This window comes from Kogia breviceps, chromosome 15, assembly GCF_026419965.1.
Source record: "Kogia breviceps isolate mKogBre1 chromosome 15, mKogBre1 haplotype 1, whole genome shotgun sequence".
Lineage (NCBI taxonomy): Eukaryota > Metazoa > Chordata > Mammalia > Artiodactyla > Physeteridae > Kogia > Kogia breviceps.
Window position 1 is genome coordinate 12,694,528 of NC_081324.1, and position 27,856 is coordinate 12,722,383.

Below are 27,856 nucleotides of genomic sequence, written 5' to 3' on the forward strand. Positions count from 1 at the left end.
CCAAGTTAGTTACAAGTATTACTACAGACTAAGGTACGACTGACGATTCACCTCAATATGTTATGTCATACCACAAGTCTAAGCTGTTATTTTTAAAAAAACAGCTTTCCTCATGTTTTATTAATGTCATTAAAAGATTCCAACTGGGGCTTCCCTGGTGGTGCAGTGGTTGAGAGTCCGCCTGCTGATGCAGGGGACGCGGGTTCGTGCCCCGGTCCGGGAGGATCCCACATGCCGCAGAGTGGCTGGGCCCGTGAGCCATGGCCGCTGAGCCTGCGCATCCGGAGCCTGTGCTCCACAACGGGAGAGGCCACAACAGTGAGAGGCCCGCATACCCCACCCCCCAAAAAAAAGATTCCAACTGGAGGTCTTCCCTACAAAAGGGACTCCACAAAAAGGGGCATAGTTACAGCACAGTCTAATGGAAAGTTTACTTGGGATCTGAATACCAGCTCAATCACTTAAAAGCTGAATCACCCTAAACAAGTTATCTGGCCTTTCAGTTCCGATTTCTTCTTAGGGAATATACTAACATTCTTCAAGGTTATGACACTCAAATAGTATACGCATATTAAACTGTCACCCTGCTCAACATCCAAACCCCCTTCCATTACTTTTGAACATTTTAAATGCTCATTTAAAAATTTAATTCTTAATGTCTCCCCCCCAAGGTTTTGGACCTATCATTCAGATTAGTTATAAAAGCATCAAAATACCATATCAAGAGATGACCCTTATAGACCAAAGTTGCCTTGTGCGTTAGACAAAATTGCTTCTTGGTTCTCAAATGTGGAGGTAAATATTCAACAGGAAGACAAAGGGAGGAAATGAAGAGATGGAAGAGAAACTGAGATACGAAGTACGGAGCTAATCTAAATTTCCAGGTCTGAACACACTACCGAAGGCTGAGGATTAAAATCCAAAGGCATCTACTTCCCAGTTACAAACCAAATTAACTGGTCAAAAGTACAGGCATATCCAGTATAGGAAAACCACACCTGAGATAAAGGCAGGGGGCTTGGATGGAATGAGCATACAGACTCGAGTCAGGGTTCATTGCTGCATAACCACAAGATGGCAACTAGAACCCAAAGTGGCCATAAACTACTCAAGCAATCAAATAAGAAAAACAGGATTACATTTGGACATAATAGAAGTCATCCAACCCCAAATGTACACTTCAGTGCCATATCTTCATTTTCCTAATTTACAGTGTACTTGGAAGTCAATGCAGTATGTCCTGTACCAATCCAATCTCCACTTCACTTATAAATTCATTACCTACCTTTCCCTTTCATTTCTCCCCCTCCTTTATAATTGCTACATTTCTTAAATGAACTATAGCGATACTAATCTAAAATTCACAAACTGAGAATGTGTCTTAAAATCCAATTAATGGTGTTGAGACCACAGGCTAGCCATACAAAAGAATCAAAGATGTTTTTAAAAGGAAGTATTACAAAGAAAACATTTTTAAAATATAACTTTTGAAGAGAAAAAGTCTTTTTAAGCTGGACACAAAACCCTGAACCTGTAAAACAAAAGACTGATAAATCCAACTACATAAAAATTTAAACCTTCTGCATGGTCAAGAAATAATGACCAACAGTGCTCCTTTCTTTTATCTAACAAATAATTCTTATAAATTAGTAATCAATAAAAAAGTGAAAGGGACTGAAAAATTCATTCACAGGAAAGTACAAATGGCCACTCAAATACAGATTAAAATGAGGTACAGTCTTCCTTTTTGAGACATTGGCAAAGATGAGAAGCTGAGAGTATTTATGTCTGCTGAGGTGTGGAGGAGATGCAAAAACAAGGCTTCTGAGGGTATAAAGTGCTGCTGCCTTCTGAGAAGTAATCTGGAAGTACTGCATATTAAAAAATGCACACTGTACTTCTGACCAAAAATTCCAATTCCAGACATTTCTTACAGAGAAGTGTGTTAAGAAACATATATGTGGACAGTCACTGTAATATTCTTGTAGCTTTAAAATATTTAGGAAGAACCAAAACAGCCATAAAATACACTGATTAGTTTAGTTATGGTACCACTAAAAATGGAACATTATGTAGCAAATAAAAAATGAGGCAGTAATCTTTTTACATGTACTGATGCTTTACCACGTCCAATATATTTAATGAAAAGACTAAGTGGCAAAAAGGTGGGCAAAGGAGAGTTCATTTGTGCAAAGGAAATACATACAAATACACAAACTCAGGGATGTGTACATGCACAGAAAATTTTTGGAGAGGTACGTAAGTTTTTAATGAAGGCCACTTCCAGTGACTAGACTTGAAGAAAGGGATATTAGGGACTTTTCACATTACACCTTCCTTTGCATTCTCCACAAATAGCTTGAATAACATCTTTATAGTAAAAAGGCTATCCACCCACCCACCCCCCACACACACACGAGATCATATGAGGAGAACCCTAAAAGCTATAACAAGGAGTCCAACACATACTTAACTGTGGTGTTGGCCAAGAGCCAAACTTCTGAAAGTGGCTCCTTGTGGAAGTATTTTTTTTCCCTCTGAAAACCTCAAACTTAGAGAAGTTGCAAATAGAGTAAAGAGAATTTTCTTTCTAAACCATAAATAATTGACCTCTGCTGCCCCAACACCGGGTGAAACATGAGTATTCCTACAAAGACATTTTCCTACAATAAAAATCAGGATGTTAACACTGATAAATTATGACCTCCTAACCCCCAGATGCCATTTAAATTTTGCCAATTGATCCCAAAGTATCCTTTTTACCACAAAGACCCAGTTCAGATCCTGCGCTGCATCCAGCTAGCTGCGCTACCTTCTCAGCCCTCCCTCGACTGTCCTGGCTTTAAGAGGACAGCGCAGATATTTTGTGGAACGGTCACAATTTGGGTTTGTCTGCCATTTCCTCGAGATTAGGTTCACAGCAGGAATATCACAGGAGTGAGGCAGTGCTCCTTCGTTGCAGCCTATTGTGTGGCAGGTGATCCTGAGTCAAGTTCACTCTCCTGGATCCAAGTAGCATCTGTCAGACTTCTCCACCCAGAGTTACTCTCCCTCCTTTAGAAGTAATAAGCACTGGGAAACGACTTTGACAATGTAAATGTCCTAGTCCTCAAATGTTCAGTCTATTCGTTTATTATTTATTTCAACATGGACCCATGGTTTCCTATTTTATTCAATGTTACTGTTATTTATTTTGATGTTCAATTTGTTCCAGATTTGACCACTAGGAGCCCCTTCAAGCTGGCCTTTGTCCTTGTGATCAAGCCAAACATTCCTTGAGCGCTTCCTTGCTCTCTGGCACAACGGGCTCATCTTGTATTTTTCCTCCTCCAGCCCTGCAATCACCTTCTCCTCCAAGGAGCCCTAACTCTGTTCAGTGGAGAACAGAGTTACAAGTCAAGCTCTGGATGCCAGGGATGCCCACCGCTACTGGGGTGTGGCTGCTTCCAGACCCTTTCAATGGCCAGAGCCAGGGAACACATGTGTACACACACAACCATATTTATTTCTGTATCTACCTATATATACTGGAAATCACGAGTCTGCACTGGTATCTTCAATTCCAATGAGACACTCCAGGGTTCATTCTGGTTTTCTCCTTTCCATACCATAACTCTCTTCTCCAACAGAGAAACCCGGTTCTCATGATTCTTAATATACACCCTAACTAGCCCCCCCCACCCTGTAGTAAGCTCATCTGTCTCCCACTGTCACTGCTTCTCCCTTCGGAGCCCTGCGTGTACACCCTCGTGACGCCACCTGGGCCGGCCCCACGCCCCTCCGGGCCGCCTGTCACGTGTGCACCCTCTGGAACACTAGGTCAGGCCTCCCGCCACCATCACGGGGGTGAATGACTTCCCTCCCCAGAGGCCGTCACCCGGCGCAGACACCAGGCTCGCGCTGCCACCCCCTGCCCCCGTATCACAGCTGCGCGAGCCCCTCCTGAGCCACCTGTATGTGCGGGGGCCTGAGAGCGCGCCACCCTCCAGGGCGTGCTCTGCGGACCACGCGCCTCCGGCAGCCCAGAATCCTGCCGCTGCGCTCACCCCAGTGCTGTGGGGCGCGGCTCTGCCCTTTCACAGGCTCCCCGGGGATGTACTGCCCACCAATGCTAGAGCGGCAGCACAGGGGACTCAGGAGTTCAGCCAACTCTTCCTCACCCAGCCCCACCCCATCTCAGCCCTGGAATGCTCTCTGCGCCCACCCCCAAGAGGCCCAGCCCCTCCCCTGCTCCTCGTCCTTCTCTGGACCCTCCCACTGTGCCCTCTGGGACCCCACCCCTCAGTGAACGGGCTGGGGCCTTCTGACTCTAAAATTCTGCCGGCGGCCGGGCCCGCTTTCCTCGCAGCCCAGCCACCCTCCACGCCTCCCATCGTGCTTGTAGGGGGGCTTCGATTCAGACTCGCCAGCTCTCTGCTCTGCTGCCTTTTCCCAGTCACTCCATCTCCTCTCTGGTTTCCCTCATTTGCTTCCAAGTCACACCCTAAACCTTGTCGTACAATGAAAATACCCTCCCTCCCGGATTTCTGCCTCTGTCCCCAGCCCCATCCCATCCTGGGAATACTCAGGGGCCTCGGGGGAGCAGGAGGGTCACCGCGTGAAATGGCTCGCACCTCTGCCTCAGCAAGTCCTCCCAGGTTGGGCCCGCTTAGCTTCAGAGGGCAGATCAGTCTCACCTAAGCCCCGACCCCAAGCCACACACGCGCCAACACTGCTTTCACTTATTTTACTTATTAATAACTGCAAGTTTCCAGTATAACAGCATTTGTTTCCTTGGCCGTTATGAGCACCAACGATGACCAAAACCACGCTGCAAACCTCGGCCGCCCTTCTCTTTCCCACCCGTTAGCCTAACCTTACACAACAGCTTAAATCCAAAACCACCTCCAAAGTTGAGCTCTTGGACAAGGGCCTCTGAATTTCAATAAATATTTTATGGTGAAAATAAGAGGTTTCACTGAATATCTGCATACTTTAGAAATGATTTTTATGATAACAGACAGCTGAAAAGTACAATGATACGAGAAATTTATTTGGTGTCTACTAGCCTAGATCTAAATAACACAAGGATAAAAAGTCCATTCTGAAAAGTACTCCAGAGGAGGAATCTCTGTGATCTCCCCTAGAACTCCATCCTCAGCCCCAGGACAGCCGTGACCCAGGCTGTGAGGCTGCCGCGGAGGTGCCAGTAAACCGTTACCTCAGGATGGGCTCCAGGTCAGGGTGCCGTCGCTCTTCCCTCTTCAATGAGCCCTGATTCAGGGCTCTTAAGATGGTCTTGTCAAAAGTCTCCGAGGACAGCTCCTTTGGAAGCTAGGAAAGAAAAACCGCAGAACCATCGTTAAGTTTCTCACCGACTGGCAAGTGTGTCACACACCAGAGGCACGAAAGGAAGATGAATGCCTCCTACTCAGAAATCATCCCAAAGCAGTTGCTTTTCTAAATCTTCCTGAAAAGTGGCCCTGCGCAGGGCACCTCTGGGTCCCGAGGGGAGGGGAGGGGCCGAGGGTGCCGGCAGCGCTAAGCCTGCTCTGGGCCCGCCGGCGCTCCCCTCCCATCCCAGGACACCACACCAAGGTTCTTTAGTGAAATGGAGCCTTTCGCAGGGCACAGGGAGTATTATTTTTATCCTCAAATAGTATTCTGAAAACTGTGACCTCTGCCTTTGTAGTAATCACTTTTGCGCCTTCTGTGTCACGTGTGAACCTCAGGCCATGTCAGACTGTCAACGCTACACACCAAATAAAGACCTGGGTGTGAAAGATGGGGTGAAAACTCAGAATCTTACATAAAAAGATTAATTGGAAGTTTTGTAACCTTTTCCTCCGAGTGATGGAGGTGGGCCTCAGAGCCATGTACAAGAAATCACAAAGAAATCATCAGTTGACCAAGAAAATTTTTAAATTAAATAAAATGACTTAAAACTTTGTTTTTATTAACTAGTTTACCTATTAAAATGCCTAATAAATTGATCCCTTATAAAACTAATTTTCCAAGTCTTTCAAGAAGTCAAATTTTTAAATTTGACTTTTGATAACTAGTCTTTGCAATTAACTCGTGAACTGCAGGCACTTTCACCAAAATTAAGAATAGAACCATTAACACATTTATCTAAGGTGCCACGGGACTATAACAATCTATACAAATTTGTCAGTTTACATATTAATTTTTAATTGGAAAGCCCAAAGTAAGTACTCTTCTGACAAATAAGCATTGTGAGTCAACAATTCAGAAATGGAAAATTTAACAAAGGTAGTGTAAGTATTACTATTTTAGGCACAGTAAGACTACGGAATCAAGATGTTATAACACAACGAAGCTCTTCCTGGTCCTTTTATTAACGTGGTAATAAGGTCAAACGCTCTGCTGGCATTCCACACACCCACTGTGTAAATCATGTCCTCAGACCACTAACAGGAAGCCCGTTCTGGATCTACTTTCCAAACAAGGAAATGACCATTCATTTCAGTATTTATACTTTGATGTTATCATTTTAATACAGATTTAGAACATTAGGCATATATCACATTACCCATTTTAAACAAAATTTCTCCTGAATATTTGTACACAGCCAAAACCAGCTTCAGTGGAGAAGCTTATTTCAACTACTGAATGACTCATGGCTCTTCTAAACACAGGAAGGTGAGAATATATACATTTTCACCTGGTCAGTGACTGCCCACGTGACTGGGCAGAGTGCGGATATGCAGCCATCAGTATTTGCAAACTGATTTATTTTCAAGTGCTTTTATCTTCAATATCCAGGGACTACTTCCAGTCCTAGAGGAAGGCGTATTCACTAAAAATACATGTCTCTTCTATACCAGTCACTCGAACTTTCTCACCTGCCTGGTCTTTGTTCCAGCACACCCAGTCCCCCACCTCCGGAGCCCCGGCTCAGCCACAGCACAAGCTCAGCGTGCTGGAAGGTATTCACACCTCGGTACAAGTTTTTCTTTAAAAACACTGCGGCCTAACGGATAACCATCTACAAAATCTAATTACAACTTGGTTTTTGCAACTCTCCTCATTAATCCGTTCATTCATTCCGTCAACATATAGTTCAAACTCCGACCCTGTCCTAAGTACTGTTTCTGGCCCTGTGGATACAGCAGTGAGGATGAAACAAGAACCCTGCTTTCATGGAGCTTCCTTTCTGGTAAGGAGAAACAACACAGGTGCCAGACACAGCTGTCAAGGAGCAGCAGGGGAAGGAGGCCAGGATGTGGAGGAAAGAGGTTGCTATTGATATGGAAAAAAGGATTGGAAAGCACTGACCTCAAACTCACTACAGCAAACTCCCTGACCTTCCTCACTGTAGCAAACTTTAGGTGCAGTTCAACAGCATCCACAGAAGTTAAAGACTGTTAGTATGTACAGGTTTGTCAAGCAGACAGCTTATGCTCTATACCTTTTGTAGATGATTTTAAAAGGAAGATGAAAAGGAAAAAAGACATGATAAACTTGAAAGGATATTTCATAATCGGCAATTCGTTCCTAGAAGTAAGCTAGTTGCCAATTATTTCATATAACCTGATAAGTAAGGCATTGGTCCTATGGAAAAAAACACTATATTCAGATGTTGGCTAAGCAGGGGGACCATTAATTACTGTGATTCTGAAGAGCAAATTATTTATTTCGGGCCGCATTTTTAAAAAAAAAAAACCACCCTAAGCTTTTAGAGAAATTCTGTGACTGAAAAATGAAATCTGTCAAGACAAAGAGCAGATAAAGTTTAGAGAAACCCAGAGGAGAGACCCTGTCGGGCGCCAGGCGCAGAACCACCAACAGTATATATCTTGGCAAGGAACCAGGAATAAGGTTCCCTCCCCCCCCTTTTTTTTTAAATGTGGAAAACCATCAACTCCTTGTATTGGTAATGTAAGGTAACAAAATCTATGTTTAGAATAACATGACATTTTCTACAATGTTCATGAAGAGTTGTAAGCCAGCCTCTATATACATGCTTTAATTTTCCTGGTGTTTGTTTTGGTGCTAAGGTTTTTGGATTCTGTGTACCAGCGGTCCCCAACCTTTTTGGCACCAGGGACCGGTTTCATGGAAGACAATTCTTCCCTGGACCGGGGCGCGGGGTGGTGGGATGGGACGGCTCAGGCAGTGATGCCGGCAATGGGGAGCGACGGGCAGCGGCGGGGGAAGCTTCGCTCACCGCCACTCACCTCCTGCTGCGCGGCCAGTTGCTAACAGGCCAGGACCGCTACCTGCCCGCTGCCCAGGGGTTGGGGACCCCTGCTGTATATCACGTAAAAATCATTTTAACACCAAAATCTACACTTTTACCTTCAGCAGAAATTCCTGTAGTTCTTGGTGGGTTTTTGTTACTGTTGTGACTGAAAGATCAGACCAATTTACCTGATTAAAAAAAAAAAAAACACGTTATACAGTTATTTCTTAGGCAGGAACTGACTGGAAAAAAGCCATGTGTAAAACAAATGACCTTACTTTAACTTTATCAAGATTAACAATTATAAATATAAAGTTATTGGTATAATACCTTACTGGTATTGTCATAATTTCTTCAAAACTGTTAAAATTAACTGTATATTGACATTCTACTTTAAAAACTTTTAATAACTCCTTTCAAAGCACATGGTTTTCAAAACAAGCTGTTTTCTAAAAATGTGACTATACTTTAGTAATTTTTCAGAAAGGGAAATGTCTTACATTCCTTTTGGTGACATTGTAGGGACTCTAAAATGACACTTCGACAGCATAGATATATGCCCCAAGAAAAAAGAAAAACTCGATCTCCTGGAACTTATTAAATATACATTTTTTAAAAAAAATATACATTCTTAAGAGAAATACCAAGTTTACTGCCCCTCTTTGGTAGTACTGTATTGCATTTTTATGGGGACTTATGGTTTATGAAAAGATTTCATCTTTATCTTAATGCTTTTACAATCGTATTAATGTAGATGGGGCAGACATGACTACCTCCGTTTTCAGATGGAGAAACTAAAACTCAAAAAAGGTTAACTTACTTAGATTCAACTCTAGGTAAGCAGAAGAGCCAGAAGTAAAATCTATTACCCACCTACTTCTTGGATACCTTAAACTCAGTGGACTCGATGGTAGTCCACTAATAATTTCTACTTCACAATTATTTGAGCTGAGTGAACACCTGAACTATGCTAATACATAAGCCTTACCAACCAATCATGCTACAATTAACCAGATACTTAAGAATACATACAAAATTTTATCTAGCAACCCTCAAGCAAATATCCTTATTAACTGGCACATCTTTTAAATGATTCTTAATTATTCAAATGTTTGTTGAGCAGCTACTTGTGTCAGACACTGTTCTTATGAAAGGATACAGGAGTGGAAAAGACAGTGAAGCCTCTGATGGCTGAGGTCAGAGTCTAGTGCAGGAATCAGATTAGAGCCAGTGAATGGACAAGGAGTTCCCTCAGTGATCAGTGCCCCGAAGAAAACGAGCTGGGCATGGAGCAGGAGCTGGGAGAAGCACGTCAGAGGGGTGCCAAGAAAAGCCTCAGAGCAGGAGCCGTCGAGCCTGTGTGCGAGCTGAAGGGACGTCAGCTGTGCCAGGGTCTGGGGGAATATCGTTCCAGAGCCACAGGACAACGAAGGCCTTAAGGAAGGAATGCGCTTAGAGCTCCAGCAACAAAAGAGCTGGTCTCACTGAATGAAGAGGGCAGGGGGGGTTGTGTTAAATGTTACAAAACGTAGGTGAAACATGGAGATAAGGAGTTAAAGTTTGAAGATTGAGGATATTTCTCACAGAAGAAGGCAGGAGCCAGAGTCCTGAAACTCCAACTAATGTACTAAGCAAGTCAGATATGGCGAGATGCAGAGGATGAAGATTCCTGCTCTCTATGAGATGACAGCCTTCTGGAAAGAAAAATCGTGTAACCCAAATTAAGAATCTGGGAAAGGGATGATGGTGGTACACCTGGCATGAATGAAAAAATAATTCTGCTGGAGGATCAGAAATGACTTTGTGAGGCAAGTACAGCTAAAGCTGGGCAAGCAACACCTCTGGGTAGGAAGTGAAGTGAGGATGCACAGAAACACAGCGTCTTTCCTCCATGTGGCTTCAAGGCGTGGGCAGTCCCCACATCAGAAGAAAGGGCTTGACAGCGAAGCCCGAGCAGGGAGGAAGGAAGACGTGGACACGGAATCCACAGCTCAGTCAACAGGCAAAAAGGAGCCGTGGGGACTAACAGAGCAGGGCCCTGCAGTTAATCAGAAAGCTGTGTGAAGGACAGAATGACAGCAGAGCAATCAGAGATAAGAAAAGCCAACGAAGGCCAGAAAATACAAGCCTTGGAGAAAGAAGAGGAGGAGAAAAGTACCAGGAGAAGACAATGCCTGTGATCTTGATTTTTAAAAATACTGGTGAATGTTTACTTTCACTTTTTAAAGATATATCTTACACCTTAAATCTAAGGCTCTTGTTTCTTTTTAAGAAAACTATCAGAGTAACTTAATGTGATACCATTTTTAACACTTGGCAAACCATGCAGTATACACTGAAAACAGTACATTCCCTTAATTAAGACAAACACAGACGTGTATAGCTTCCCTTAAATTAGCAAACCTGCCATTAAGTTGTTCCAAAGATCAATTTTCATTCTTTCCAAAAGATCATTTAACGTAGTATGAGATATCTTTTTGGGTGAGAGTAGCTTACTTTGAAGGTGTACTCCCAATATTTGTCAGCCCTTTTTCTCTGGACTCCTTTCAACATTATCTTCTCAATGTGTACAGCTGAAAGAAAGAAAACATGCTGACTTGTTCTACAGAGACTAGATACATATTTCAGTTACCCAACCTGACAAAGCCAAACGATTAAGCTATTTATATTCACCTTTACTACTAGCCTTAATCATGAAATAAAACAAAAAACCCAGAAGCACAGCAATGTGCTGTCCATCCATGAAGTAATTTATTTCTATATCCACTAAGCATGCTGAATGGCTGAAGTCATTTCAAGCACTCTGCTAAGCACCAAAGATAAATAATAAAAGGCGCCTGCAGTGAAGATTATTTTTCTAGATGAAATCTTCAGAACTGTTAATTCAGATTAACACAAATACAGCACTTTAGAGTCATTCAGTTATTTATGCATATTAGGTGTAAACTAGAACATTTTTTTTTAATTGGGTGGGAAAAGACCCTTCAAAAGTAATATGAACTGGTAAAAATTTCCTTCCAATTGAGAATTTAAAAATTGTTTTTCTCGAATGTGACCCTTAATATCATATCACAGTAACACAAACTTAACATGATAACAAACTATGATGGTTCACTGTAGCCAAATTTTTCACAATTTATTATACAGATAAAATAGTGATTATAAATTATATGAATGGCTTAAGAACAATTACTCTGAATTGAACTAGATAAGATGGTCAGCTTACTCGTGAAGTAACAAGCAAAAGTGCAAATCCCCAAACTACTCATTTCATACATCCTTCAGTAAAAGTTATCACCTTAGCAAGTAAATCTCTTTACAAATTGAAAAGAGCCAGTCTACTAAGCATAATATAAGGACTTAAGAAAAAAAAAAAAAAAGATTGTTGCTCACGGTGTAAGTAGAAGAAATAGTCATGATAAAGGTCACAGGGAAGAAGTTAGGAAAGTGACTCAACAGAAGGTCACTGCTGGATTCAGGGCACAGGAGATGGAGAAGAAAGGGAAGGACTCACTCTGCCTTAAAAGAAGAAGTTAAAATAGGCAAAGTAGAATATACAAAGTAACAAAAGTATACAGGAAGACTTAAAATTGCTGTAGATCACAGAAGGTGAGCACTGAGAAAGCAGAAAACGTAAGATTACAGAAATTTGCTGGTAAACGGGTATAATAAACTAAGGAGATACCATTACCAGTATTCTGTGTTAACTTTCCAAATGTATAGTGTTTGGTGGCCTGCTTCTGGGCCAATTTCCCTTGGTGGGTGAGAAATGTTGAGAATGGGACAAAAGAAAATCTCAGAAGCCAGGTGAGAAGCCTTCAATTGTTCACAACTGCTGCAGTATGATAAAAGCCAAAGTGGGGAAGTGAGAGTCTGCTGTTTCTAAAAGCTGTTCAATTACATTATGTGAAGGATGATGCTATTAAATAAAAACCATCTGAACTAATAACTGTTCCAAAATATGAAGCAGCTTTACTTCTAGGGAAGGGGACCACCGGGTACGGGAACATGGCTATGGTTTCAGCCTTGATTTCAAGTTATACCTGCTGTGATCTATCAGAATCAAGATGAGGAAAACAAAGGAGTATGTGGTGAGGAATGGCTGATAACGGGAGATCCCCTAACCCTCATAAATTAAAACTGAAAAGCATGGACCGTGTACATTTGTTTACAAATTAAGAATAAAGGAAAAACCATCTATGAGTACCACGTTACAGTTAATTGTTACCTTTTTGATGTAGTCTTTATGTTTTTGTTTTTGTTTTTTTTTAAATATCTTTACTTTTTTTTAAAAAAGGACCTTCACTGCAAAACCAAACTCTGCTTTAGGTTACTGGTAGGCTCACTGAGCCCGGCTGAAGCAGTTCATTCATGATCGAGTAGTTTAATAGTCTTGAATAGAAGTGGTAATTCTGTAAACATTTTCTAAACATTTAACATTCACACCTATTTTTCCTCCATGAAGAAAAATGCATTACACAAAAGGATTATTACTGGAATTAAAAGGAAGCAAAACGACATCAATTCAAAGCTGTTATAACTGAGTGTGATGCTAACTGGACATCCTTCACCCTTCCAAGACAGCCCAGGTGGCAGTCTACATTTGCCATTTCAAATTTCCCTCAATACAGGTTAACGGACTCCCCAGATGTGAGGAGAAGAGAATATCTGAACTCATTTCTTTACAGGTGGCAATGTCCTTTCCCTCCTCCACCCAGTCCTCCTGAAAACTGCATTACTGAAGGAAGAACGGGCTTGTAAGGAATTTCTTCACTCTCTTGCAGTGAACGTCTGTAAAACTAATTTCTTCAGTAGACACTGAGCACATCCTATAGATAAAGCACTATGCTAACACTCTGGGAGCAGGTTACGGTCTTTGTCCTCCAGAAGTATGCAATGAGATTTAAGACAAGGGACCACAAGGTAGAACCGAGTGAGCGTGGGCTGGGACAGGCCAGGGGCTGCAAAGCCAGAGCCCAGACACACACACAGAGACAAGGAAGTGGGAGGGCTGGCATTTGAGCTAAACCCAGGACCTGTAGGATTTCTCTACTTCAAAAAGGAGAAAGAGGAGTGAGTTAACCAAGGTCAATAGCACTCTGCAATCTTTTCGTGTACAGATGTTTTAGAGTTTAGCAAAAATACAGCATACCTTCTCGCTGGGTTCTATGAGGTGCCACAGTAAGTCCATCATGAGGTATCGGGGCTTGTTCCATTAAACTGGCCTCATTACTTTGCATATAATCACCATGAGCAGAGTCATTCTAGAGGAGAAAGAGGGGCACATGTTAATCTGTATCAGAGACTAAGAATAGTGAATTCCACAAAAATAAACCAAATTAAAGTCTTACTTTTAATAGCAATAATTTTAATAGCAATTTTTAGAGATAATATAGGTGATTACACATTGAGAGCAGAAAGGTACAGTGTCAGAGCAGTGGGGAAAGAAGTATCAATATTTATCTTCATTTAATGGCAATATTCTATCCATTATTTACGGTCCCAGTTTCTTGGGACACCTTGCAAACTGCTGTTCAGAACTGCCAATGATGTCAATTCTTTACCAAAGTGAACCAGGATTGAAGGAATAAACATATAAAAAGATGGTACCCTTTATGCTATTCCCCAGATATAAGGGTATTTGTATTTTTTATATAATTAGGCAATTTTTATTCATTCCTTGTCCTTAGTGACAGTCTAACAAGATGCTTTGTTAGGAAAATGTTTTTTAAAAGGTATCATCAATACACAATTCTAAACAAGAATGTGTGTGGAAAATGAGTTTACTATTAATGTTAAACCATCTAATAGCAACTGGGTGCTCTAAATCTGAATTTGCTCAGCCAATCACTACCATTAGTGAACTAGAGGTAAGTTTCACCCCAGAACTGCTACTTGGAGTAATGAAGAGCATGCTAATCTTACACACAGCTCTCAGAATTCAAGTATTGTCTTGTATATATTGTTACTCTAACCCACTGGGTAAGCTAAAAATTAAAACAGCTTTATCACAGTTCTTTATCACAACTCACACCTTATCCTCCCCTTTATGTTCAGAATCTCAAAACACTACTCAGACCAAAATTATCTCAGTTACAGGAACCAATTACAACTTTGCAAATCTGCAATAAATAATATACATTAATTTTTTTTAACTGTAGAGAGAAATGAAATAAACAGAAGACCCTAAACTTTCCAAGAATCCTAATTTAAAGACACAGACATAGAGAATGGACTTGAGGACACGGGGAGGGGGAAGGGTAAGCTGGGACGAAGTGAGAGAGTGGTATGGACATATATACACTACCAAATGTAAAACAGATAGCTAGTGGGAAACAGCCGCATAGCACAGGGAGATCAGCTCAAAGCACCTAGAGGGGTGGGATAGGGAGGGTTGGAGGGAGACGCAAGAGGGAGGAGAAATGGGGATAAATGTATATGTATAGCTGATTCTCTTTGTTATACAGCAGAAACTAACACGCCATTGTAAAGCAATTACACTCCAATAAAGATGTTAAAAAAATATATCTTGCTCTATAGTCTCATCATTCATCCTGGCCTGTCAATGAGTGTGGGTTGCCAGTTGACACCTCTATTTCTAGGAATAAGGCATCATAATAGATACTCTTGAGAGCAAAGCTTCAGCCTTATAGTATGTCTTGTTCTAGAAACCCAAGGAAATAAAGCCTGTCTACACAGAAAGATTTAAGAAGGAGAGCACCGACCTCTTAAGTCAACATCCAACTTTTGAATGGCATTCGCCAACTTTCAATATTACTGAATTTAAAAAAAGTGGATACAGGAATTCTTCTAACAATAACAAAATCATGTATTTCCTAACCCAAACCATATAATCACTTACTACAAAGTAATACAACCACATTGGCCTAAAATTGCTGTAAATACTTCAAAAATCAATATAAATAAAGCACTGTAATCCTCTCAAATACTTGTGTAAATTGGAAGTTTAGCTGAATAGGTCAACCATTTCATATAGAGTATTTTCCACACTGTTCATATGTAGTTCATGAATTAAAAATAACACCTTTAAATATAAATGAATGCAAAATAGAAAAGAAACAACAGTTTTCATTAGGGAAATGCGAAGCAAAACGACAATGAGATACCACTTCATACCCATCAGAATGGCTATTATCCAAAAAACGGACAAGTACTGGTGAAGATGTGGAGAAATTGGAGCTCTTGTGCATCGCTGCTGAGAGTGTAAAACAGTGCAGCCACTGTGGAAGACAGTACAGCAGTTCCTCAAAAAAATAAAATTATCATATGATCCAGCAATTCCACTCCTAGGTATATACCCAAAAGAACTGAAAGCAGAGGCTCAAGCAGATAATTAGTACTCCAATGTTCACAGCAACATTATGCACTATAGCCAAAAGGTGGAAACAATTCAAATGTCCACTGATGAACAGATAAACAAAATGTGGTATATATACAACTGAACATTACTCAGCCTTAAAAAGGAATAAAATTGACACATGGATGAATCTTGAGGGCATTATGCTAAGTGAAATAAGCCAGACACAAAAAGACAAATACTGTATGATTCTGCTTATATGGGGTACCATAGAGTAGTCAAATTCACGGATAAAGTAGAATGGTGGCTACCAGGGGCTTCAGAGAGAGGGGAGCGAGGGGTAGCTGCTTAATGGATACAGAGGTTCAGTGTGGGATAAAAGAAAAGTTCTGGAGACAGATGGTGGTGATGGTTGCACAACGGTGTGAATGTACTTACTGCCACTGAACTGTACGCTCAAAAAAGGTTAAAACAGCAAATTTTGTTATTGTATTTTACCACAATAAAAAATTAAGAAGAATAATTTTATCATGTTGTCTCCACAAATTTTATATTGAAGCAACTGTGTGAAAGTAGTTTGCTTCACAATCAAAATCACATTTTTAAAGCCTGAAGCTACTTTAAAGAACACAATTTAACAACCAAGTAAAAAGCCTCCTAGTTTAATAAGATAGGCAGAAAAATGGTATTTGAGTTTCTATCCAAGGACCGAAGTTTGTCAACCCATGAAATATCTACTAATTAAGTTTTCTGCACCCTCCCAACACCAAGTCTCAGCATGTACCAATGCTATAAAATCATTTAGACTAAATTTAGAACCTATAACATTTTAAATTTTATTAATTTAACAAAAACTTAATGCCTCATGAGCTAGAGATCAGAATCACGGCGTTTATCGGTCCCAGCGTGAACGGTGGTCAGTTCTGCCGTTTCCCCTCTCCACGTCACGTGTGCTTTGCTCTGCGTAGAGGAAGGTGCCATAAAATCTGAGAACTACTGGTTCAATGGAATCGTACAGGAAGCAATTATACCCACTTTTTCTACTAAGTTCAGATTCCCATGCAAATGCAATATAGATGACATGCCAGAATTGGCATTTTACAAAAAGAATCAGAACCAAGTGGAAAGTGGGAGAATTTTCTCGTTTGGATTAAGAAGACGAAGTTTAAAAATTCTAAGCCAGCAAAAGAATGCACAGGAACAAAAAGAGCATTAGTATGTGTGTGCCCTTCTCCTTTCTATAACTCATTTGAGCGTGTAAAGCTTTTTCTGACCTATGGCGTGCTCCTGGTTAGCTCAAATCCACATGTCATATCATGTATCTCGTTCATTCTAGAGATTGCTCAGATTTTAATTTTATACATGTAGAGCCATCACAATTACATACTTGAGATCTCCTAAATGTGAGAAAGTTTGTGAAATAGTCAAGTGACTGGACAGTCCTAAGAAGATTCTTCTCTGAAAACACATCACTAGAACAAAGATCACACTGATCTCATTTTACTTTAACAAAGGTCAAACTGTAGGTAGAGTTTATTTTAGCTCATCTACTAATGTTCTACACGTTCCCTCTAGTCCTTTGATGCAGACTGTACATTTTAAAATACCAAGACATTCTTTCTAAGAAAGAAACAAAAGGGCTTCCCTGATGGCGCAGTGGTTGAGAATCCCCCTGCTGATGCAGGGGACAAGGGTTCGTGCCCCAGTCCAGGAAGATCCTACATGCCGCGGAGCAGCTGGGCCCGTGAGCCGTGGCTGCTGAGCCTGCGCGTCCGGAGCCTGTGCTCCGCAACGGGAGAGGCCACAACAGTGAGAGGCCCGCGTACCACAAAAAAAAAAAAAAAAAGAAAGAAACAAAAGCAGAAAATGAGTTTCTTAGTTTGTTTTTTTCACTAACTTCAGAAGTTTTTACACTCATCAAATCAGACTTAGAATTTAACACTAGTATATATAACAACACCACCTTATTAAGTTTTTGTGGCAGATGAAAGATAGCCAAAAATACTTTCGATACTCCTCCCACTGAAAGGTGGGTCTACTTCCCCAACCAGTGGATCTGGGCTGACTTTAGAGACCTGACTGACCAGTAGGATGGGATGGAAGGGATGTTCCAGGATGGCTATAGATAGGTCATACGAAGCCTTGTAGCTGGGCCTCTGGGAACACTTGTTCTTGGAGTCCTGAGCCAGCCTGTGAGGAGTGCAATTCCCCTGAGGCCGCTGTGCCAGAGACCATGCAGAGAGAGGAGAGGGGGAGAGATGCCCCCAGTCCCCAGACATCCTGGAGTAGACACAAGTTGCCCCTGCTGTTAGTTACCTGTCTAAATTCCTGGGCCACAGAATTATGAGAAATAATAATAAAATGGCTGTTGCTTTAAGCCACTAAGTTTTGGGGTAATCTGTTACAGTTCTAGGTTTTAGATTCTCTTCTTAAATAACCAGGGTTGTACCTAAAGCATATGCTATTATTTAAGCAAGATTCATAGAAAGTCTTCCTTTGAATGTCAGAAAATGATTCATTATTAGAAACATTACTGAGATGTCAAATTTCATCTATTTTGGTATTAGAAGAGGGAAGAAGCTGAGGCGAATTTAAGACTTATTGTCTGTCTCTTTAATTGAGAGGATGTGGTAGAAAAGCAGATATTTGTCTCATCTTTACTCAATGAAACAGTATAACCCAACCCAAAGAAATGCCTTGAATCAATCTACAGCATCTGATAAAAGGCAAGTTCTGGTGTGAGAAGAAACATGGATGGTAAATGTATTAAAGTTATGCCGCAAAGAACAAAACTGACCCAACAGTGCAGAAAGGAGGGAGAAATGAGTCAGCAGCTTAGAAACAGTATGCCATGGATTTCTGCTATGATCATGGACTCACTTCCTATGTAATTTACTGTTTAACTAGAAATGTGAGAATAAGGTGATTCAGCAAGACGAGTGTGGTAGAATTCACTATGTTAAAGCATGGGTAAGCATGCTCTAGTTATTGAATGTGGGAGGAAGTGCTAAACTATGTACTGAATCGTGTATACACTTTGCCATCACAGCCCACAGACCAGACATGGCTCTGTTAAGTTCTTCCTAACATGACATCTCTGAACTGACAGCGGCTACCTGTGTAGAGTAGGAGTGGCCTGGAACTGGGTGCATCAAACAAAGATGGGAGTAGGAAACTTGATTCACTGTAACTTTCTACGTATTCTGGGGAACTCTGAATTTATTACAGATAAAAAACATTAAAATTGTCGATGCCATCGCCTTTTCTAGAGAACTGAACTTGTAGGATGCACAATTAGGGAAGATCTAGCAGAAGAACACTGATACAAAAGCCTACTGGGGACGAGGTGGTAGAGAATGAAAGAAGTGAGGGCAGCAGTTTTTACCAGAGAACCAGCCTGGATGTGATGTTTATGAAACTCCGTTTGTTTCTGCTCTTTGAACCTCAACAGCGCCATCTGTAGTTGATAGGTGGACTGGTGAAAAAATGTAAACTGTATTGGACCACAAAGCTACGAAGGTATAGAAGGCAAGGAGTAGTGGTAATGGCTTCTGGCCTAGACCAAAGCTGGGGTGCCCCCATCTTTAACATCAGCGTCTGTTTCCTTTACCAACCTTCTGCTCTCCTACCACAGAAGGGGAAAGATGTCTTCTTTTACCCTGGAATTAGGAGGCTGAACACGAACTGCTACATCCCTGGGCTAGCAGCCCCCAGATCTTTAAATCCCCACTTTGCCAGAATGTTTCTTGGGTGAGTTGAAAAGAACGCACCCATGAGCATGGGTACAAAAGGATCTAGCGGGGATGTGTCTCTCCTCCCTAGCCCGTATAGGACTGAACTGCCCTCTCCTACACAGCCCCACCCCACAGGAGACACCAAAGGATCTTGGTAGGAGGTGAGCCTGGGCTCAGGAGCCTGACCACCAAATGGCACTGCAGGGACTTCTAGCTGAAGCACAGCCTTCACTCCCAGTGGAGAAATGTTCCTGGGACCCTGTGGAAATTGTAGCTTATGAAGCTTATGAAGCATCCTTGACAGAAAGTGACTTATAGGTCGGTAATTATTACTGTTGGGAAACACTGCATTAGGACTTATGTTTAATACCAACTGGGAGAATAGGCACCTTCCCCAAACTAACAAAGCCACTCAACATCACCCTCTCTGTAAGTGTTTGACCTCTTTCCTGAGGAAGTCTTCTCCAAACACCACAGCACTGGGGCTGACACACGACCATGCTGTTCCTTCCAGGACCACTAGAGAATTTCAAGCATTTGATACCCCAAACAAAAATCAATTATACTAAGGGAACATTATGCTTCTTAACTCTCCCAATTTAAACGTTCCTAACAAGAAACATAACAACCCCACAATTCTTAGATTACAGACTGCTCACTTGAGTGACCGAAGTTTTTAACTTTCAGATCATAAGCAAGGTACTATCTCAGTTCCACAGCTGGCTCCCACCACCCCGCAAGCAAATCACGGATCAGAGATCAACACTGGGCGACAGTTAACTACAACTACCCAAACAATCACAGTTTGTAAGTTGTGACTTTTTCCTTCCTATCAAAGCATCACCCATAGGTCTGCACCAATATGCACCCCTATACACAAAAGCTTAGTTAACTTAGGGAGTGGTGTACATAACACACGACCTGATTTTGAAAGAATAATTAATAAGCACAACTATTCAGCATTCACTCATTGAAGCTTCAGTTCAAATCTACACTGTTCCATGCTTTCTACCTAAAGGAACAATTCCTTCTGTTATTTCCAAAACAACTGTGCCTACACTACATGGCTGCAAGTAACCATAAAGTAGCTGATAATTCACCACACACACACCCCCGCAAAAAAATCACTTCTGGATGCACTTTGTCTTACAGCAATTAATGATAATGGTATTTTTCAGAGTTATATTTGAAATATCCTAAGCACAGGAAATTCTGACTGAACACTTAAAATATATGCAATGTTGACAAAAAAATGAGACGTGATGCCTGAGTCTTTGGGGAACTTATAAAATTGACCTTCTCTCCTGGATTTTAAGTTAAAAATAATTCAAAGTAAAAGAAAAAAAGAATCATAGGATACGTACCAAAGTTGTAACAGAATATACACGCTACTGGAATGCAGAGGCAGCAAAGACTCTTAGGAGAAGATTACCATACGGACAATTCCAGAGAACAACATGCAAAAAGTGATGGCATAAGTCAGCCTTGAATAAAAGAACAGACGTGAGAGGAAGGAGCAGAAGAAAGATTTTGAATCCAAAGACCTATCGGAGACCACGTTCCATCAGTCACTGTAACAAAAAGTGATGTGATTAAATACTGCTTTAGGAAGATGTATCTGGCAGTGGTATCCAACAGGTAAGAAGTGGGAAGGCTGAAAGCAAGGGAATCAGAGGTAAGAGTCCCAAAACAGAATGGTGTCAGCAAGGATGAGAAAAGGGTGGATTCAGCAAATGAGGGGTGGAGAGGATTAAGATGATCAAGAAAATCAGGGTGACTAGGAATTTAATGGTACCACTGAGAAAACTGGATGAGTCTGGAAGATCTTTTTTTTTTTTTAACAAATCAATGATACATTCTTTTCATACCTATGAATTTAAAGTGACAGTGAAAATTTCAGGGAGACACACAAATTTCCACCTGTTCCCACTGCAACCAGTTTCTTTCATCTGACATTCAAGGCCCTCTGCAACCCAACCCCTATCATCTCTTCAGGCTTCTGTATTTCTGTTCATCCACTGCAACAAAATTGTGCTATCCGCTCTTGGAACCATCAATAGACAGATGGTTTGACCTATCTCACTCGTGTTTACCAAGCATTTTCATGTACGTTTATCACGTTCATCTTCACAGCAGTTACATGCAATAAATGGTGATGAGATCCCTATTCAATACTAGGCAGCCTGAAACTTGAAAGACCAAATAACTTGCAAAAATGACCTCTTCAAAACCTAAACCTGATCTCAAATTATTCCTTGAATGAGCATTAAACAAGCCTAATGAACTAAGACATTGAGAAGGGCATTAAAGCCAAATGCTCCCTGGAGCATGGGAAGAAAAGAAGGAAATGGACTACCGAGCACCCAGCAGCTCTGCCACCTGTAACATAAACACCCGATTAGGCACTTCCCTTCTGGAGTGACTGTTTACACAGCCTGGATGAAGGCGGCTTGTGTAACAAAGCGCTCTCTGTGAAGAAAAGGAGCAGGAGCGCTGTGACAACACAGTCCTCCATAATGGAAAACACGGTTGATAAAAGTGAAGCTCAGTCTGCTTTGAGGGTAGTTCAGGCTTTTTTGCTTTTCTTAAAAAATATATATATATATAAGCTTAATATTTCTCAAGAAGAACAAAAATATTAAATATGCTTAAACATCAGCCAATTTAACAGCTTCTATAAAAAAGGCATAAAAATGTTTAATTATCCATGGATTCCACGCTGTACTCTGAAATAAATGAAAAATTACAAAACTTAACAAAACTGCAAAATAGCTTTACATCATCCTAACTAAATGTGAAAAAGATTTAAGTAGATTATGGTTGCACGGGAGTTCATGATAACCCAAATTCAAAATACGTATTTTCTCTATTCCCATCCCCAAATCCAATATGGGGAAAATACATATTTTAATGATATGTGACCCAGAGAAATGCTTCCTTTGGGCTTATCTGTAGCATACCAGATCTTTACAATGTAAGAATTAACAAAACTTCCCCAAATGTGTCTCATACACCAGCTTAATTAATTATCCTTCCTGAACACCAATCAATTTAGAGGTATGGTAATAGAGAATACAGAAAATACTAACTACTATGTATAGACTTCTATTAGGTTAAAAAAAAAAGAAAAGAAAAAGAAAACCTACTCCTGAAAACAACTGATGTAACAATCTGGATGGCTGCATCTTAGTGGAAAAGAAAACGCACTGAACGTCATTCTCAAAGAATTTGTGCTCAAGACAATGTGAATTATTTTGCATCATATCTCCTTAATTCAATCACCACAACCTTAAAAATAAGTTATTATTCCCATTTTACAGATCAGAGTGAGGCTCACGGATTTAAGTGGCCTGGTTAATATTACAAAGTAAGTGGCACAGCTGGAATTTAAGCCTCCAAGTCTAGTGCTCTACTAAACATGGCTATTACTCTTCAAGGCTTTGATAGCCTCTACAACACATTTCCTGTCCCCTACCCTATAAAAAACCCCACAAAAGGTAATTTAAAAAAAAACAAACGATACATATTACATTAATTAATTTGCAGAAAAATTAATGGTATATTAACTTACAGTATAAGTGAGATTTTTCCTGAGTTCTCCTTACCTGAGAAAACCACTGCAGAGAAAAATGTAAGTAACTGGAGGAGGATACACAACAGCTCCCATTTGCTACTAAAATAATCATTGCTTAACTGTGATCTTCTAAAAGCCTCTCCCAAAAGGCATTTATTAAGTGAACTGTTTGTATTCTTTGCTGCAGCCAAACCAACCTAAAACTTCCCATAAAAGTCATGGCTAGTATACCCTTACTCTAACAGAAAATTAAAAAACAATTATTTCTGCTTCATCCATTTAATATAGGTGATGCTTAAGACACTAGTGAAGAAACAGAATTATTCCTAAGCAATGAAGAAGTTACAAGTATGGGTCTGAAAGGTTACTTCCGGGGCCAAAAAAGGCTGCCACAAGAACTCCCCTTTGCCATTCCCAGAGTGCACCATGCAATCCACCGGGTTCTTCGCTCGACCCTGCGTCTCCGCCTCGCCCAGCGAAGGCCTAAGGGACACCCCCTTGGAAGCGCGGCCCGTCCTCAAACCGCTCCCTCGGGGGCGGGGCCAGCGCCAGTCACGTGGGAGGCGCGCGGCCGCCATCTTGCAGGGCGGGCGAGGGGAGGAGCCCCGCAGGACCGGCCCCCAGTCGCCGTCCGCCGGTCCGCGGCGGCGCGTGACCGCGCGGCCCTCGGGCACCTCCCTGCAGACTCGGAGGTGGGCCCTCCCTCCCCCGAGTGCATCGACGGCGCAAGGCCGCGGAACAGCTGGGTTGGACTGCAGTGAACAGGGATTGATATCAATCCACCCCCATCTGCCGCCTCTAGAGAGAGAGTCTGGGAGCAATAAGATCCACGGAAATGTCTTCAAGGCCAGAACAAGCCACAGCTGAGGGCCTCCGAGTCCACGCCAACAAGCAGAAAGTGTGGGGCAGTAACAATTTAGTGAGACGTAAGTGACTTGTTTCTCTTAAACAACTACTGGAGAAGAAAAGTTCATCACAACACCAACGTCTAGAAATAGCTTTCAGTGTCACCTGTAGTGTGTGTATCCCCTATTATTTACTCTCCCACTTCTACTGATGGCCACAGCACAAGGCACAGCCTGAGAAGTAATGATGTACTGAAATTAATGGCAGGATGCCCAGCCTCACCCTGTCCACTCTTCCCAGCACTCACTGGTTGCCAGAAAAGGCCACACACTGCAGTCAAGATAAAAATTTCATTACTGTGGTTTTCGTGCTTCTCCTTGTCTAGTCACCTTCCAACACATTATAAGCAAATTTTAAAGGCAAAAAAAAAAAAAAAAAAAAAAGTCTCAGCATTTAAAACCAGAAATCGGTTACCCTTGTTGGCATGATACGAATGGAATAACAAACTGCTCCACTGTGGGACATTCTGATTATATCTACACTCTAAGGTTATCTTTACAATATATACTATTACAAGAAAAAAATTTTTTAAGATATGTAAGTACTGCTTCTGAGTTCAGACTTGCTTCTCTAAATTTAATGACGGGCACAGGATTTTTTTGGAATTATTTTAGTGAGTAGGCAGAAGAGTGGCTTATAGCATCAGTATACACAGTTGCATGCTAGTAGTAAATAGACATTGGAAGATAATATTTCAAGCTCACCAAGAAAATTCTGGATACTAGCGTTACTACATCTGAGTTTGATAAAGTATGTCCTAAAACGTGAGTTAATCGCTTCACAGAAGCCTCGTTTTAAAAAGGAGGGGTTCAGCCTAGATAATCCCTAAATCCCTTCCAGCCCCCAAATTCCTTTGACTCTATGGGTGCTGAGTCCACACAACCATTAGAGAAATACAAAGTCCAGTTTAAATTCCAAGGTATTGAACGACAGCAGATATATAAGTTGAATTAACTTTCAAGCAAGGAGTGAAAAAACTCCCACTTTCCAATGTATCATCCTGGAGATCACCGAAGTTGAAAAACATGGCATCCAAATAAATACTTTTTAAATAGTTGTGAACCACGAAAATAAACTTACTGTACGGGTTTTACTCTAAATAAAAGCTACTACTCCATAAAATTTTGACACTCAAGGACTTTATTATTGGGCCTAGATTATTATTAAATTGCTTTCGTGGCCAAATAAAATTATTTTCTTTAATGTTTGCGACAAATGACTTATCTTAATTCTCGACTTCTACACGTTGGCGTTTAATAACTTTTTAGAAAACACTTATGCCTCAGTAAAGGACCAACAAACATCCCCGTACTCAAATGTGTAAGCACGACTCAAACCCGTTAGAAACCAGAACACGCCAGAGGCAAAGGGCATAACCAACCACCCCAGGAGGGGTTTCTTTACCCAGACAACCAGCGCTACGACTTATCTAATTTGAGTCATTTCGCGGGTCTCCACATCTGACGTTTTTCTGGGAACATCAAGTTCTCTGAGTAGGAGCCAAAAGACCCTACGACTCCCTTTAACTCAGGTATACACTAAGCAAAAAGAGCCCCTCTGTCTGTCTCAAAGACAGGGCCACACGCCGGGAGCGCACCTTTAGGACGCCTCACCGAGGGGCAAGGCAGAGCTCTAAAACGTGTGACCCAGAGCGCCAGGCGGCAGGAAAGGGAAAGCTCAGCCCAGGGCTGACTGCGGCCAACACACAGGCTCCCCTAGCGCTTCGCCTTTCCCAGCACGTCGAGATGCTCAAAGCCAGAAAGGTCCCGAGACCCTTCATCCGAGAGGGGGACGGGGCTGAGACCTCCATGTTTTCCGTGGCAACTTCGGCACGGAAGAGACTTCTAGAGCATTCTGTTATGGCGAGTACCCGTGTGTGTAGGGGCGGGGGTGGGGCGTGCAACTGAGCGGCCCAGCAAAACGCAGATTAGTGCTCTGGGGCTGGGAGCCTGGGCTGGGGATGCCGAGCCACCTGCGCCGGGGTGAGGCTCGGCCAAAGGGCGTCCGAAAGGCAGGTGGGGGAGGCCGCCGGGGCAGTGACCGCCCCGCGAGCGCAAGGAGGCTGGCGCGCCTTACCTGGGCCCTGGGGCCGGCAAAGTTGCACGGCTCCGCCTCCCCGTCTTCGGGGCTCCCGCGGAGCGCGGCGCGGAGCCTCTCCAGGTGCTCCCTCAGGGTGACCCGCTGGTGGAAGGAGAACGCCGGGTGCAGCGAGGCCATGGTGAAGAGCAACAGCAGTTCCTCCTGGGCCCTGAAGCCCAGCCCGCCGCCGGGCTGGGGCTCGGCGCCGCCGCCTTCCGGGCCGGAGCCGTCCTTCTCGGCGTCCTCCTCGTTGTCGCAATCCTCCCCGGGCTCGTCCTCCGCGCCGCCCCGCGAGCCGTCGCCCCGGGCTGCGCGCAGGCTCTTAAGCACCGAGTCCACCTGGGGTAGGAGGCGGTGCAGGCGGCCGGCGGCCTCACGGTTCTCGGAACCCAGCAGCGCCAGGTAGACGATGAGGCGCGAGCGCACGGCGGGCTCTCGGAAGTCGGCCAGCGGCCCCGGGTCCGAGAGACCGTTGGCCTTGGCCTCCGAGTCGCGCAGGTAGTGGTAGTCCTTGCGCGCCAGGTCCTCCAGGCACGAGCCGAGGAAGCGCAGCTCCAGCGGGTTGCACAGGTCCAGCAGTCCGCACATGAACTCCAGGCGCTGCGCCGAGCCCAGCACCAGTCCGAACCACTCATACACCCGCTCCTGCTCGCGCAGCGCCGCCGTGGGCCCGCCGCCGCCGCTCGACATGCCCGCCCCCGCCGCCGACCCGCCAGCAACAGGCTGCCCGAGCCCCCCGGGTGGCGGCGGGGGCCCCCGCGGCGGGCCCGAGAGCGGCGGCGGCGGCGGGGGGCGGCAGTCGCGGCGGCGGCGCGGCGGCGCCTTCGCGCCTGGCCGCGCGTCAGCCTCGGGCTCCTCCGCCTCGGGCGGCGGCTCCGCGGGGTGCGTAGGCTTCAGCGGCAGCTTCATCCTCAGCATCCTCGGCTAAGGCGGCACGGACATGCGAGCGGGGGCGGGAGGGAGGGGCCAGGAGAAGGGGCGGGGGCCGAGGCGGCGGCGCTGCCGTCAGGAGCTGGGCCCCTCCATGCCGCCTAGGGAGGGCCGGAGGCGGGTCTCGGCCGGCGAGGGGGGCGGTGGCCAGCCGGCGGGGTCGCTGGCGTAGTCTTCCCGGGCCGGAGGCGGGGCGTGCCCGCAGTGGCTCCTCCCCCTGGGCTCCGCGCCGGCTCTAGGATCCCGGGTGCGGGTGGGAGCGAGCAAGCGAGCGAGCGTGTCCTCCTTCCGCCTCCCACTCGCGTCGTCCGCACTGGGCTGTGGCGGCGGTACCTGAGCGGTCGCCTCGCGAACCGGTGCGGACCGAGCGGCTGGGAAAAGAGGAGGAGCGGCTGGTCAGGGCGGAGACGCTTGCGGGCTCCACTCAGGCACTTTAGCCAATCAGCAGCCAGAACCAATGGTTGCGTAGATCTCCCCGCCCCCGGGGCCCGCCTCTCTCCAAGAAGCCACGCCCAACTGCCCTCTAGGCGCCTTCCCTCTGGACGGCTTCCACGCGGTCCTAATGTCTGGTGGTTTCCCGCGGGTTGTGGGGAGGACGCTGTGGGACCGTGGGTGGCGGCTAGATGGGCAGGAGCGCGGCGAGGAGGGTGCAAGGCCCACGTGTGAGGAGGGAAGTGGGGAATTGCACCTTTTCCAAGGGCCCGAGCACGGCTTGTGACTACCGACTCTGCCCTACCTCCTCGTGGGGGCCGCCGCCCCAGAGCGCCGCCGGGCTCCCGTCGCGGCCGCGTGGTACGCGTCCCAGGAACCGGGCTTCCTCCGGAGGGAGCGCGCTAACCCGCACTTCTTCGGTCCACAAGCCCAGCCGACTGTCTGGAAGCCAGCGACAGGACAGTTCCCACTGCAGCTTTGCCGGGATCTCTGTGTCGACTCTCCGGATTGCGGATCGGGGAACAGGGTGGGGAAGCTGGGCTGTGGGTTGGGGGGCCTGGACACCTCGATTCCGGGCGGGCGCTCACCCCGGGGCGCGGGCGGCACGGGGCGACGCCGGGGGCGCAGGGGCGACCCGACCCGCGGGAGTTCCACGGCCTCTGGGCCGAGGCGGGATGCGCTGGTGTGGACGCCCCTGG

At 44.1% G+C, this 27,856-nt stretch overlaps 1 protein-coding gene across 7 annotated transcripts in view; it reads right to left on the reverse strand.

The window, feature by feature from the left end:
- Positions 1 to 27,137, reverse strand: part of ZCCHC2 (zinc finger CCHC-type containing 2) — a 56,858-nt gene extending 29,721 nt beyond the window's left edge. For all 7 annotated transcript variants that reach the window (XR_010836762.1, XR_010836763.1, XR_010836761.1 and 4 more), the window contains exons 1-5: positions 25,794 to 27,137; positions 13,338 to 13,449; positions 10,682 to 10,758; positions 8,302 to 8,373; positions 5,201 to 5,313 (exon numbers count right to left, since the gene is read on the reverse strand). Coding sequence is in view for 1 of the 7 variants with exons in the window: in XM_059041407.2 (XP_058897390.1) it covers positions 5,201 to 5,313; positions 8,302 to 8,373; positions 10,682 to 10,758; positions 13,338 to 13,449; positions 25,794 to 26,714 (1,295 nt within the window). In the remaining 6 variants the exon portion in view is untranslated. The remainder of the gene's footprint in view (positions 1 to 5,200; positions 5,314 to 8,301; positions 8,374 to 10,681; positions 10,759 to 13,337; positions 13,450 to 25,793) is intronic.
- Between the last annotated feature and the right edge of the window lie 719 nt (positions 27,138 to 27,856).